At 43.7% G+C, this 15,166-nt stretch overlaps 1 protein-coding gene and 1 long non-coding RNA gene across 2 annotated transcripts in view; one reads left to right on the forward strand and one right to left on the reverse strand.

Moving 5' to 3' along the window:
• The window catches only part of adamts9 (ADAM metallopeptidase with thrombospondin type 1 motif, 9), a 31,688-nt gene that overhangs the window by 13,307 nt on the left and 3,215 nt on the right, over positions 1-15,166 (forward strand). The window contains exons 23-32 of the mRNA XM_061291670.1: positions 73-192; positions 1,258-1,365; positions 1,444-1,611; positions 2,054-2,302; positions 2,777-2,938; positions 3,179-3,355; positions 7,274-7,444; positions 13,425-13,601; positions 14,660-14,830; positions 14,905-15,099. Of these exons, the coding sequence (XP_061147654.1) occupies positions 73-192; positions 1,258-1,365; positions 1,444-1,611; positions 2,054-2,302; positions 2,777-2,938; positions 3,179-3,355; positions 7,274-7,444; positions 13,425-13,601; positions 14,660-14,830; positions 14,905-15,099 (1,698 nt within the window). The remainder of the gene's footprint in view (positions 1-72; positions 193-1,257; positions 1,366-1,443; positions 1,612-2,053; positions 2,303-2,776; positions 2,939-3,178; positions 3,356-7,273; positions 7,445-13,424; positions 13,602-14,659; positions 14,831-14,904; positions 15,100-15,166) is intronic.
• On the reverse strand, positions 9,335-12,376 carry LOC133162463 (uncharacterized). The gene is made up of 3 exons (XR_009716228.1): positions 12,198-12,376; positions 10,102-11,772; positions 9,335-9,623 (listed from the first exon to the last, which is right to left on the reverse strand). It is a non-coding gene; the product is annotated as an uncharacterized LOC133162463 (long non-coding RNA).

Genomic DNA, 15,166 nt, shown 5'->3' on the forward strand with positions numbered 1-15,166 from the left:
AACTGATTTTACTGGCTCAGATGTCTTCCGCCTACCACCATCATTCATATCCCGTCTGTCTTTTGAACCCAGTGCACTACCTCATGTGGACTTGGGTACCAGATGCGAGCTGTGAAGTGTGTGGTTGGATCTTACGGTGCTGTCATGGAAGACACCGAATGTAATGCTGCCACCCGGCCCACTGACACCCAGGTAAGGGAGGGGGAATAAATTCTTCACTTTTTTCACCCTTTATTACTTTTCAGGATGGCATCTTGTGTAAAAATGCACAGACGCAAACATACTTTATCATTGCCACCCGGTTTCAATAAAGCTGTCTGATTGAGTGCAGGGAAATAATATACGTCACTGGCCCACATAGTCAAAGAGCTCCCAGACGAAATTCCCCCGTAAGAATGTTATTAAAAACTGTTCTGTGTTATGTAAGAAACAATAAGAGTATTGAATGCATGGTCTACATGCACATTTCCTATATGGTCATAATAAATTGGCAAAGCTGGACATGCAGACTCAGGATGTGCCTGCTTCCCTTTTAGTTGCAGCAGTTCTTCATTCCGGTGCCTGGGTTAGCTGAAGCAGTGACCCCGAATCAGTGGGCCCACCTTGTTGTGATTCTAGCCAGCCAGCCATAAAGTCGGCCATCAAGCTGCCAGTCCCAGCAGCAGCCAAGTAGGACTTAGGAAGAGCAGTGCAGATAGATTGATGGAGGTTTTCGTAAATGCAAGGTTAGAGAGGTTTATATTTTTGCCACTTAGTCGAGATGGTGTTTAGGAAAGCTGAGCATTTATTTGTGTCTGCTGGTCGCACGCCTGGAGCCGCTTTGAGTGTCGCCGTGAGTGTGGAATGTGGAGCCTGCGAGATCTGACTAAGGCTCTCATTCCTAAAGACTGGGGGTCAGAGGGCACAACAGGGCATGGGAGGGAAAAAGGGAAGAGGGCGGAAGGTTAGGGACTAGGGGATGGACAAGGGGTGGGGTTTTGAACCATGCCAGCATGGGCATTGGACCCCTGAATACCACTCCACTATGACCTGTTATGACAGGGATCAGTGCTTTATGCTGAGTGGCTTACTGCCACAATCCATAGTTTGAACTGATAGGGAGACGCAGCTCATGTTGTTTTGCTAAGCTAGTACGGGCTGATGGGAAACATAACCACTCTCAAGCAGCAGCCTACAGAACCACATACGTTATTCATGAGTGTTTTCAGGTCAAAGGATCCATCTTGTTCATATGTCTGCATGCTGGTTCTTTCTCAGGACTGTGAACTAGCCCAGTGTCCAAACAGCCAACCTGTTTCCCCAGGGACCAAAGTCCCGTCCCATCAAGGCCACAAAACCCAGTGGCGCTTTGGTTCGTGGACCCAGGTTGGTGATCGCGAGCCATCGATACGTAATGAATCATGTTTTGTATTTTGACCTTAGCTTTTCTCCTCTTTCGAATAGTGCAGCGCCAGCTGCGGCAAAGGGACCCGTATGCGTTATGTCAGTTGTCGTGACAACCACGGCGGTGTGGCAGATGAGTCGGCGTGTGCTCAACTCCCAAAACCTCCTGCCAGAGAAGTGTGCTCCGTCGTGGCATGTGGACAGTGGAAAGTTTTAGAGTGGACTTTGGTAAGAAAATAATGTGTATGTGTGTTGCTTTGTAAATGCATCTTTGTGTGTGCTAGAAGAGGAGGGGCATGCATTTTTTTTTATTTTATTTTAAATCCAAAGGCTGCACCGTTGCTCACAGATGGTTTTCATCAGCCCACTTATGTCACAATACTGGCCGACTGCAGTTCTGGTTGCCAAAAACAAATATATGCGCACCCAAGCTTGTGTAAACCCACAGCCCAAAGACATTCAATGACTTCCTCAATGTTCATCCTAAAGCTATGTTTACACTCTATTCCCGGTGTCCGTGGCAGCCCCATTTCAGGACCTTGTGGACAAGGATAAGCTCCGCCTCCCCTAAACATGAACAGTATTGGAAAAGGCTGGATTGACTGCAAATGTCCCCTTTGAACTGAAACCAGGGCATCCATTTGAATCTCTAATGTGAAACTCTTTGCAGTGTTCAGTAACCTGCGGTCAGGGGAAGACAACACGACAAGCGGTCTGTGTCAACTTCAGTGACCAAGAAGTCAACGCCAGCGAGTGCGACCCAGACGATCGGCCGAGCACAGAACAAGACTGCGCCATGTCTCAATGCACGTCCCACTCCAGTGATTCCAGACCTCTTCCATCCTCACCAAACAACAGGGCCAGGAACATCATTCCTCAAAGCCAATCCCACCAATGGCGGACTGGGCCCTGGGGCGCGGTGAGTGAGCAGTCTATGAGATCTTAAAATTAGATGCAAAAGTCCAGAGAAGCATTTAAGAGTGTGTAATGAGCCTTAGCGTACTGGTGTCAAACTCAAGGCCCGGGGGCCAGATACGGCCCGCCACTTCATTTTAAGTGGCCCGTGAATAGAAATTCTGCATCAAATTCATGTGTCTTTACTAAAATTGCAAATTGTCTTCACTTTTATAAAGCATCTTTTTTCTAAACTATTTGAACGGTTTTTACCCGTCTGATTTGAAAATGAGTTATTTGTCAGTTTGTTTTGTAGCTTATACTGTACATAATGAGGCGTTCATGCATTTATTTGGGTTGACAATCATAATGCAAACTATGAGTATGTGAAAAAATGAGTTCGACACCCCTGCCGTAGCATCAATGTCGGGCAGTGCCACATCCCTACTGGGTTTATTGCTTGACGGTAGTTCTCCTGGCTCTCTCTCTTTGACAACAGTGCTCCAGCACATGTGCGGGAGGTTTCCAGCGGCGGGTCGTAGTGTGCCAGGATGAGAACGGCTACCCTGCCAACAGCTGTGAGGATCGCAGCCGGCCCAGTGAGCAGCGATCCTGTGAGTCGGGGCCATGTCCGCAGTGGATCTATGGCAACTGGGGAGAGGTAAGGCAGACAGACACAGCTTTACTGGTGTTAAAAGGGCTAGTGGGAAAACCAAACTTTGGGATGCTTATGTTTGGATAATTACTTTGACTGTTTGGGAAGGTTGCATGAGAAAAAGGACATCGGAAAATACCTGAAGCTCAATTTCACATTCTTTGCGATTCCCACGGGGTAGCGGTGGTGTTTTGTTTGGTCTTTTCAACTGCTTTTTAACGGGACCTCTCTTCACGCTGTCCTCAGTGCAACAAACCATGCGGAGGCGGGATAAAGACGAGACTGGTGGTATGTCAACGTCCAAACGGTGAGCGTTTCAATGATCTGAGCTGCGAGATCCACGACAAGCCACCGGATCGGGAGCAGTGCAATACTCAGCCGTGCCCGTCTAGCCCTCACTGGAGCACAGACCCATGGAGCTCGGTACGCTCATAAAACAAAAAAAAACAAAAAATACTCTTTACCTTCTTTTTTTTCACCTCACATTTCGTCAGTAGTGATACCGAGTCACAATCGTACTGAAAGTGGCTTCCGTGGTGCTATTTGTGTTGGAGAAAAGAAATCCTCCTAAGACTTTTAAGTCCCCCTCTCTTCCGCTCCGGCACTGGTGCTTGCAACGTTTCCTCAAGACATTTGGAAAATCCATTTCTGTTGCACTTACATGGCAAAGATATGCTGTCCTGCAGTTTGCCAGAGACACTACATCACGACAAAACGCTTCAGTGACAGCTGTGACCAGAAGAACCTTCTTTTCTCTCGTAACTGTAGTTGGGCTGTGTGTTAGTACTCAAAGTCATCAGGATCACTTTGTATCACTACCAGAGTTAGTTTTGTAAAATATTCTTTTGAATACATAATTTATTGAGATATTTTTGGGCCTGTTTATCATTTGTACATAGCATTATCTTTCAAAGTGATTTATTTTGTCTTAGCTCTTTGTACTCGAACATTGCCAATTGTTCTTCATGTGCAAGTACTGATGAATGTTTTTGTATATCAGGAATATACGGTATGATGCCTTGTTCGTTATTATCCAAAGAATGCCCCGTATTCTCCATGTGCGGCGCTTTATTTGACATTCGGAGGTTCCCGTCTGCGCATTTAAAGAAAACAACTTAACGTGGGACTCCGTTTGTGCTGTGTGCTATATTTACTTTTTACCAAGTGTGCATATTTGAAATGGCTATTGTGTCGAGATTTGTCTTAAGGCCCACGTCGCGGTATCGCGGAGGGCCCTCACAGCTTTCCGTAGTCTAAACAAATCAATCGGTTGGTAAAACTCATGTCAGTGTTTGCTTCATCCAGTACTTGGACTTGCTCTTAATGCAATGTTCAACAATACCTCACTTGGAAACCAACACAAACTCAGCAAGTATGATAGATGACCTACAATGTTGCTCTGGCCAAACAAGGGAGATTTAAAATCCAAGTTTTATGGTCACAAATCATTGTGTTTCCAACGGGTAGGTGTTTTATTTTCATTTTTTTGCCGACTCCTCCTTTCATGAAGTGAGCACTTTGTGTCGATGAATGGAACATGCAAAGGGCGTCATAATGTTGTCGTGTCTTTGAATGTCACTCAAACAATGGCCTATTAAAACGTGTATTTGAAAATACGTGCTACGTGTGACCACAGGGGGAGTTTATATTGTTTTGTATCCAGAGCTCTCAACTCTGAGCCAACCTAGTGTGTCTACCTCAGTCTCTGTTATGATAGCCCCCCCCCCCCCCCTGCCACAGCTTTCTCTCCTCTTGCACTGCAGGGGGTTGTGGCTGGCTAAGACACAGCCTGACTTGCTGAGGCTAACCAGTGCAGCTGATGGCCCTGAACACAAATTCGGGTTGTGTCATTTCCCAACTTTTAATATATTTTTGCCCATCGCGGCCAGTGAGAGGTGATCTGATCTGTGGTTAGGGGCAGCTTTTATTTTATTTTTTTGCATGCAGCCCACCCAGTTGACTGCTTCTGGCCATAAATGTCTCAAGTGACCACACACCTTATTTTAAGGGCCTGTTATCACAGCAGTGGCTACATTTTGTACTGCACATCATCTTCTAATGAGAGCTGTTGCATGTAATGATTCCCACATGTGTGATTGCAGATGAGCGATTTGGTGGAGGTTGAACACAACGTTAGCATGCGTCGCTCAAATTATATTCCCTTTGCCGTACGGAATTTCCCAATCAATCGACTTTGTCTCACGTGCCGCAAATAGAAGCACTTCACTGTCAGCAAATCCACAGGCTCTTGAAATAAGCGTCTGGTTTTGTCTCTTATCCATAAATGGCAGTATTAGTCTTTGTTTTCAACAAGCGTTTTCTGTATATTTATGTAATTACTTGTATTTATTGTTACTTCATTATAATGTGTCAATATTTAATTTTTTATGGATTCATTGGATTTCTGTTCACTTCCATAACATTTCACAATTAAAGTGAAGCAGAGGTCACGTTTGAGGTCACATTCTTCTTCTTTTTGTCTTGTTCTTGTTGCGATGACATTGCCGTCGACGCGAGTGGTCAGAACTCACGCGACATGCAAGTGGAGGTGTGCTGGATTTCATGTATGGCTTTGGACAGAGGCTTTCAAATGAAATGCCGTTCAAATAGCTCCTCCCTAGCAGTCGACTGAATGGCATGTTTTTCCTGAATGAATCTGCACAAATCACTGAGCAATCTCACTGTTATTTTACGCGGTCAGGGCCTCTGCTGACCCCTCTGTGCGATCATGTTTTGACCGTCTATGGCGGGGGGGTTCAAAGCGCTTCCCATCAAGGTAAATCTTTGTCCTGCGTGACAATGCCTCAGTAAACCTCGCGGCTTATTTACTGTGCTTATTGACTTTAATGCCTTTTTGGGATGCCTGTGAGGCTGCCCGTGTCCTTTTCCCCTCGCTGTCAGGCCCACTCCACTCTGCTCTAATGCGGCTTGATGACGGTGTACAAACGTGGGGGCCGCTGACAGTGACTCGAATGGAGCGGGCCGTCAGCAAGACAATGCCATGGTGCATTGGCAGGGTCAAGGGTCACGTTTGATCTGGACAGGGGCCCCTTCCCGGTTCTCCTCATTACCATAGAAAGACTTCTGAGAAATTAGAGGCGGGATTTAGAGGGCGGGGGTCCTTCGATTGGCTCTGATTTTATTCTTAATCTTACATAAAGGATAAACTAAGACTTCTTTTAAATTAGCAAGTTGTGATTTGATTTCTGTTGTTTGCCTGTCGTGAGTTCATACTGTACACATGCACGGCTGTGTGTCCTGCTCCATATACTGTCATTACAGAACCCCAGAGAAGCTAATAAATCCTGCACAAGGGTGTTCATTTACTGTTATCACACATGATGTTTCAATTTGAGCCAGTGGTTGCGAGTCCCAGGGTATTCTGAGGGCACTTCAGCACGCAACAACAGCTAGAAAGACTTTGTGGAAAAAAAAAAGAAAAGCAGATGAAACTCGAGGAATGACCTAGATTGCAAAAACATTCTGCCTCGTCTCAGTGTGAGCCACACCATCTGAACTATTCAGAATCTGCTGTGCTTATATTGGCCATATTAAACTAATAAATACGGGCGGACACTTTTTTAAGTTTGTGGTTTTATGTGAAACAAACTGGGCCCGTAGTTTACCTTAATTATTACCCAAATCACTCAACACACATATATATATATTAAAAAGTCCTTATTTAGTTATTCCTTTCATTGATGAATGAGGTCTGAATGAGGTGAAAGGTCACATGGCGTTCCTGTCCAGTACATTATCTTGCTGCACGGGACAGCACTGCACGCTGGGCCACGCACCCATTCAACTCTGAGCCTGTCACTTTCCATCCATCCCCAAATACTGTACTATGCCCCCTGTGATTATCTGAGCTCAGTCCAGCCCCTCTCCACACCCCCTTCCCAGCCCTCAGTGAAACTGCACGATCTGTGTGAGTGTGTCCTATGCCTGTCACATCAAGTTAGTCTTGCAGTGACTCTGTGAACCTGGAAGTGAAAGAAAGTTCCGCCGGGGTTATCTGATGCATGCTGTTATTGGGTGCGCAAAAATCATGCAAATTCATAAAATAGGGAAAAGAGTGAATTTCACCTGCACATTTGTCACATTTTAAGTCCTTCTATAGATTTCACTCTAAAATCCTCTGATTTGATTTTCATTTAGTTTGTATTTGGGTGGTTTTTTTTGGTTCAGTGAGGTGACAGTTGAATTCTTCTCTTTACAATATGATGTTTCATTCTGTGCAATTGTATGAGTTGTGGTTATGTTTTTCATAATCTCGAATTCATGATAAATTATGGAAAAAATAATTTTTTTATTCAACTCGGTTTTCTTGATTTCTTGCAGTGCTCTGCCTCTTGTGGAAAAGGCTTCAAGTCCCGCAAGGTGCGCTGTTTGAACAGCTCAGGTCGCTCTGTTGAAGATGACAACTGCCAGCATTTGAGCCCCAAACCCCGAAACAAGAGGCGCTGCAGAGGCGGCCGCTGTCCGAAGTGGAAGACCGGCAGTTGGGAGGAGGTAGGCTTCTTTCACACACCCATAAAGCACTCCATTTTCATAATGTAACTATTATTATTTTTGCCTCCTTGTCAATTTAATGTATATCAATTTAGGCAACCATATTGTGTACTCTAATCTGTGCAAAGGTGTGATAGGTTAGGCGCATAGGCCATCATATTTATCTTATTTTTTTTAAAAGGAGGTTTGCGCTTTTGTGGGCGTGAACACAGCCCACTTCATTTGCTGCCAACTAAAGCAGCCTTTCTCATTCACTTTAAATTTAATTAAAATTAATTAGATAAATAAAACAATTAGTGCACCTCTTTATCTCTGTCCTGTACTTTTTGCTCTTTATTGTCTATACTTTGAATAGAAAGCGTACCGTATAATCGAAGAACATAAATGCCTTTCTATTCAAGCCAACTGTTTAGCTTCCTTTTCAACCTCTTGCATCAAGAGGCATCAAAGCACACAAACACATCTGTAGCTCATACATCAGATAGGATGTGCGTTTTTGCAGAACAGCTGCAGAGCAGGAATGAGACCAGAAGGAAATGATATTGGTGATAAGGCATGGTTGTACAGATTTGTACGTAGCAACACTGCCTCAACAGTTTTTTCTCCGGTTGGCATCAAATTTGAGTTACATATACTAGGTCCTTCAGACAAACTTGTCCAAAAGTTTTTGCGTATTTGCTGCAATGTTGGGCGGCACAGTGGGGCACTGGTTAGCATGTCTGTCTTACAATGGCGAGGTTGTGGGTTCGATCCCGGCCTTCCTGTGTGGAGTTTCGTGATTGTGTGGGTTTAATCCAATTTCCTCCCACATTCCAAAACCATGCATGGTAGACCGATCGAACACTCCAAATTGCCCGTGGGTGTGGTTGTGAATGGTTGTTTGTCAAAGCGTGCCTTGCGATTGGTTGGCGTCCAGTTCGGGGTGTCCACCGCCTACTGCCTGAAGTCAACTGGGACGGACGGGCTCCAGCATCCTGCTACAGTAATGTCACATGAGTGGTTATTTTCCTGGTGCAGTGGCACTGCAACATTTTTGGGGTTAGCATATATTGTTGGGAGAAGTCTCTGAAGAAACACTTTGAATGGAATGGGGCGAGTCAACGTGTTTACCACTTAACTGCGCTGATGAACTATTACATTGTGCTAATGGAATGCTATATGTTTGGGAAACATCTCAACCATCCAGTTGGTTCAATGGCCTTGTCATTTAACTTCATGCTTGATGTCAAATTAAGCTCTTATCGTGTGTGTGTGTGTGGGGGGTCTTTAAAATGCTTAATCTCAAAAAAGTATCTCTTTTTATATCTCCGAGCAGCTCAAGCTGTTTAAACTATGCAAGTATTTGCTAAAAAGGTCTTCTTTTGGTCTGTATGAAATGGTTTCCATGGGAGGGGTGAGGAAAACAAATATATCAACGGCCGATGTACAATAGTACGTTCGATTTGTTCGGCAGTATTTGTCAACAGACTCCTCCCAAAATGTTGAAATGTCAAGTTAATTTCTTTGGGTTTTTATGTATACTGAAGAGATTTGGGGTTTGCATTGAAAAAGTGAATGAGAGTCAAAAGTTGAAAATCCTTTTAGTTCATGGTTTTGAAATTTAAATGTGTTGAACAACTCAGGACGAAGCACCTTGTTGTGAAACTATCGACTGTTCGCGTGAGCAAAACTTTCGAGATGGGCATTATGAAAACAACTCATTGACGTCATCAGACGGTTGCATTCTTCACATGAAATGCTTTTCCAGACTTTTACTGCAGCCACTTTTAGTTCTAGTTTGTTTCTGGGGGGTTCTGCCTTCAGTTGCCTCTTCGGGAGGTAAAATGCATGCTCTTTTGGGTTAAGGTCGATTCATTGACTCGGACGTGTTATAAAGACACCTGGGACACCTTTTAAATTGTCAATGAAAAGTTTATTGTGAGATTTGAAACTCTTTCTGAGGATCTTCCTGACATAAAAATAGATTCCTATCTATAGATTGCTCTGTCGCGTCAAGCATGTCTGCCGTGTCTGGGGCGTCTTCCAGCGGTGGCCAAAATGTTTTGCAGCTGGCGCCTTGATCGAATGCCCTTTGGGGGCCCTAGACTCTGTGATCGGATGCCTCGTAGGTTTGAGTTCGCGAGCTGCTCTGATTGGAGGCTCGGTGAATATCCATTCTTGGGCAGCTCCATCTCTTCGACTGCAAAGAAAGTAACCCGAAACATTTCTCAAATGACTTTTCAAGACAACGTTTGATTACAGCCACTTTCTTTCAATGACTGCTATAAATCCTGTTTCTAAAGACCCGTCACTTGTGTTGATGTTCAGTTGTGTGTAGGCACGCCTCCAATCGTTCTCATTGGCTCTGACCTTTAAATCAATTCCGACAGTTATCTCAATTACATTTGACATTTGGTGCATATCAAAATTTCAACTCGTCATAAAGTCTCAAGAACCCACACCAGAAAACTTCCGTTTTGCTATCACACCGATATTTTATACATTTCCAGGGTCCCTCGTAGTCAAGGGAACTCGTTTTTTTTTTTTTAACAGTGTATCACATAACGGGGCAACTGGCCTGGTGATGACGCAAATCTCACGCATTGTTCTGTACATAGAATCTGTCCCGCATAAGAAATTCTGTCAGATTTCTGTCAAATGTCTCTAATAGTGCATACCTTCAGCAGCCATGACACAAGCAGATATGGCCAACAGCGCCAGGAGCAGGAGGACAACGAAGACCCTCATGATTGTTTCTTCTCAGTGTCGAAAAATGTGAGCTTGTTGTATGCCACCGATCTGAACAAGCGAATATATCTTACGGAGTGTGTTTGGGCGGATCTTAAGGTAACAAAAATTCATTATCTAATCAAGGACACACCTTGAAAATAGGAACTTGTTTAACTTAGCTTTACTGTGGTGGTGGTGGTGGAGGTGTGGACATAATTTTCAGTCATTCAAAATGCTCTAGCCAAGTTCATTGTGAGATTTGAAACACTTCCATGGATTTTTACACAAAATCATCTGTTGTTATCCGGGGCCACTTGGAGGCTATTACAGTCTTGCAAACTGTTGATCATGTAGATTGCGTTTTTATGGGATGCCTAATGGGAACGGCTCGTCGGCTCCTGTATCAGACTCTCCCTTTGTTTTCCCCATTGGAGCCTTATCTTGTTGAGTTCCAAAATGTGTTCTCGACAACCATGGCTTTTGAACAACTTTATTGTTATGCTGCTTTATATCTAGTCTATATTTAGTCTTTTAATTAACTGTTTTCACTGGAGTTTATATGTTTCGTGCCTGCGTGGGTTCAATCCAATTTCCTCCAACATCTCAAAAACATGTGGTTGTGAATGGTTGTTTGTCAATGCTTGCCTTGCGATTGGCTGGCGTCCAGTTCAGGGTGTCCACCGCCTACAGCCTGTAGTCAACTAGGATGGACTCCAGCATCCTGCTACAGTAATGTCACATGAGTCATACAAGCCAAATAGGTTATTTTCCTGGTGCAGTGGCACTGCAACATTTTTGGGGTTAGCATCTATTGTTGGGAGAAGTCTCTGAAAAAACACTTTGAATGGAGGAAAACAAATATATCAACGGCCGATGTACAATAGTACGTTCGATTTGTTCGGCAGTATTTGTCAACAGACTCCTCCCAAAATGTTGAAATGTCAAGTTAATTTCTTTGGGTTTTTATGTATACTGAAGAGATTTGGGGTTTGCATTGAAAAAGTGAATGAGAGTCAAAAGTTGAAAATCCTTCTTTTAGTTCATGGTTTTGAAATTTAAATGTGTTGAACAACTCAGGACGAAGCACCTTGTTGTGAAACTTCCGACTGTTCGCGTGAGCAAAACCTTCGAGATGGGCATTATGTAAACAACTCATTGACGTCATCAGACGGTTGCATTCTTCACATGAAATGCTTTTCCAGACTTTTACTGCAGCCACTTTTAGTTCTAGTTTGTTTCTGGGGGGTTCTGCCTTCAGTTGCCTCTTCGGGAGGTAAAATGCATGCTCTTTTGGGTTAAGGTCGATTCATTGACTCGGACGTGTTATAAAGACACCTGGGACAGCTTTTAAATTGTCATGGAAAAGTTTATTGTGAGATTTGAAACTCTTTCTGAGGATCTTCCTGACATAAAAATAGATTCCTATCTATAGATTGCTCTGTCGCGTCAAGCATGTCTTTCAGCGGTGGCCAAAATGTTTTGCAGTTGGCGCCTTGATCGGATGCCTCTTGGGGCGCCTCGACTCTTTGGTCGTCGGATGCCTCGTAGGTTTGAGTTTGCGAGCTGCTCTGATTGGAGGCTCGGTGGATATCCATTCTCGGGCAGCTCCATCTCTTCGACTGCAAAGAAAGTAACCCGAAACATTTCTCAAATGACTTTTCAAGACAACGTTTGATTACAGCCACTTTCTTTCAATGACTGCTATAAATCCTGTTTCTAAAGACCCGTCACTTGTGTTGATGTTGAGTTGTGTGTCTGGCGCGCCTCCAATCGTTCTCATTGGCTCTGACGTTTAAATCAATTCCGACAGTTATCTCAATTACATTTGACATTTGGTGCATATCACAATTTCAACTCATCATAAAGTCACAAGAACCCACACCAGAAAACTTCCGTTTTACTATCACACCGATATTTTATACATTCCCAGGGTCCCTCGTAGTCAAGGGAACTGGCCTGGTGATGACGCAAATCTCACGCATTGTTCTGTACATAGAATCTGTCCCGCATAAGAAATTTTGTCAGATTTCTGTCAAGTGCATACCTTCAGCAGCCATGACACAAGCAGTTATGGCCAACAGCGCCAGGAGCAGGAGGACAATGAAGACCCTCATGATTGTTTCTTCTCAGTGTCGGACAATGTGAGCTTGTTGTATGCCACCGATCTGAACAAGCGAATATATCTTACGGAGTGTGTTTGGGCGGATCTTAAGGTAACAAAAATGCATTATCTAATCAAGGACACACCTTGAAAATAGGAACTTGCTTAACTTAGCTTTACTGTGATGGTGGTGGAGGTGTGGACATAGTTTTCAGTCATTCAAAATGCTCAATCCAATTTGATTGTGAAATTTGAAACACTTCCAGCATCCTGTCACATGAGTCATACAAGAAAACCAGGTTGTTTCTTGGTGCAGTGCCACTGCAACATTTTTTGGGTTACCATCTATAGTTGGGAGAAGTTTTTGAAGAAACACTTTGAATGGAATGGGGCGAGACAACCACTTAACTGCGCTGAAGAACTGTTGCATTGTACCGATGGATGGAATAAATGCGAGAAGAAATGAATGTCAAATACAGTACGTCTATGTTGAGAGTTACACAATGTGGAATTGGGATCCCTAGTATTTTACAGAAATAAATTACACCTCTATAAAACATTTTTATATTTGAGCAGCTTCACTACCCTCATACAAAGCTATTTAGTTGAAAATTGCTACAAATGATCGACACAAAAATACACAAAAGAAATGGTGTGTGCAAGTGGGGTTAAAAAATTAAATGATCTATTTTATTTAACTGCTCGTTACCAATAAAAACGGTCCCACGCTTGACACGCTTGCGTTGAATTAAAAAAAAACAATAGAGTTAAAAAAAAAATTTAACTGTATTTTGCAACTACTGGACCAACTTTTCAACTTTTTAATTTGAACATTATAGTATGTGATATGCACATTTTGGTTTCGACTGCTGAAATGTCACGTGATAAATATGGGTGAAAATTAGAACCCGTTTACTGAAATCAAATATTTCTTCATCAATGCTCATTTTTTTATTGAGAGCCAAGATGATAAATAATTTGGCTAATTTGGCTTTACAACAGAGCTTTGATATATAATTGTAGAGGAAAGATAGAAATGACCATCCACAAGTGATGCAACACAAAAATGAAGGACATATTTGAATTTGTCATTCATCAGCCTCACGTGTTAATCTTACACACAGTCAAGTTACGATCCTGTATTGTTATGAAGCAGTACCTGTTCTTCAGTGCTCAGCATCCTGCGGTGACGGTATCCAGCGGCGGGAGGTGATGTGCCACACTGGTACCCGAAGGAGCCCGCTTGAGTCCGACTGCCCCGAGCGCTCCCGCCCGCCGTCCAGTCAAAGCTGTCACGTTGCTGAATGTCCCTCACGCTACCAGTGGAGAGAAGGAGACTGGCAGGCGGTAGGAAAATGGCTTTCTGGATGAAAATCTGTTTTGTGTCTGCTATTGGAGCTCGGAGAGAAATTTCTGATGAAGTTCTGAGTCAAAGCTGTTTGCTTGTCTGCTCGAGTAGCAAGAGCCGAGGAAAAGGAGGAGGGATACTCCTCGCTTCGTTCACTGATGGGAATCATATGCTTTTGTTTCTCCAGCAAAACATTTTTTTGCACGCTTTGCAAAGTGTCTAATTGGGCGAATCGGGACTATGGGTTGACCGCAACCCGGGCAAGGCAAATATTGACCTCCTTTAGAACTCTCTGAGCAACCTCAACCTGTCCAGCGCTAAAAATAGACATGGCAAGCCATGTTTTGATTTATAAAGATTTATTTATCTGGAATTTGCACATGTGCGTGTGGATGTGTTTTAACTTTCCTTTCGTGCCATCTTCGAGTGACTCACTTGGTCCTACCCTACCTTCCTGAGGAAAATTTGGCCTTTTAACTCTTTACTTCCCAGCGACGAGAAAATTCATCGTAGAAATTAATGACATCCCGTCGACGAATATTCTCGTCAACTTCTTTTTATTTTATGAATGGGCGGATGAGACTCTCGGGCAGCTCTCCCCTTAATTAAAGCTGAAACCATGTCATGGTCACATATTTTGGAAATATATCTATCGTCCCTTTCACCGACGTAGCCATAGGGTGATTGTTGTGACGGGTTAGCTCATTCGCATTGCTCAGAACAGCTGCACAGCTCAATAACATTTCCAGGTATTTCACTTGTTTGACATGAGTCCTGCGTAGGAAGTGATGAAGGCCAGCTGGAATCAGCTGCAGCTGTAAATATGACGCAAGTGGAGCTTACCCGGATCTTTTGTATAATGTCTGAAGAACAACGTCAATTCTTTCGTCTGTGCGAGGTCATGCAAGATCTTCAGTCGGGTCTTGGTCATGTCCACTCTTGTGTACTATTTCCATCAGTCAAAGTTCCAGTGTGTGCTAAGATGCTACATAGAAATCATGGACTGTAACCTCTATTTACTTGTTACCTACTTTCTCCCATCTTGTCTCCACTTCAGTGCAGTAAATCTTGTGGATCGGGCCACAGAAGACGAGACTTACAATGCGTGGACGAGCACAAGCGTGATGTCCATGAAATGTACTGTGTGAACCAAATCAAACCTCCAGATATCGAAAGCTGCAACGCACAAGCCTGTGAGTTTGTCTGGATCACAGGAGAATGGACTGAGGTGAGCCTCAGACAAGCCCGCATCATGTCCAGTGTCTACATGCTCACGCACAAAAATGTATTTTTATTTCCTAGTGTTCAGTCAGCTGTGGCCAGGGCTACCGCCAGCGTCTGATCTCCTGCAGTGAGGTACACATGGAGAAAGATAATTATGAGTATGGTCATCAGTCTCTTTCCAACTGTCCTGGGACGCCCCCTGAGAGGTACAAGCCTTGTCACCTGGAGTCTTGTGCACCTCTGCATGAGTGGAGGGTTGGAACATGGGGACCTGTGAGTAAACCCCAAACTAACATTGACCAGATGAAAGATCAGGGACAGAAATACACATAAGAGCTCA

Source organism: Syngnathus typhle, linkage group LG11 (assembly GCF_033458585.1).
Source record: "Syngnathus typhle isolate RoL2023-S1 ecotype Sweden linkage group LG11, RoL_Styp_1.0, whole genome shotgun sequence".
NCBI lineage: Eukaryota > Metazoa > Chordata > Actinopteri > Syngnathiformes > Syngnathidae > Syngnathus > Syngnathus typhle.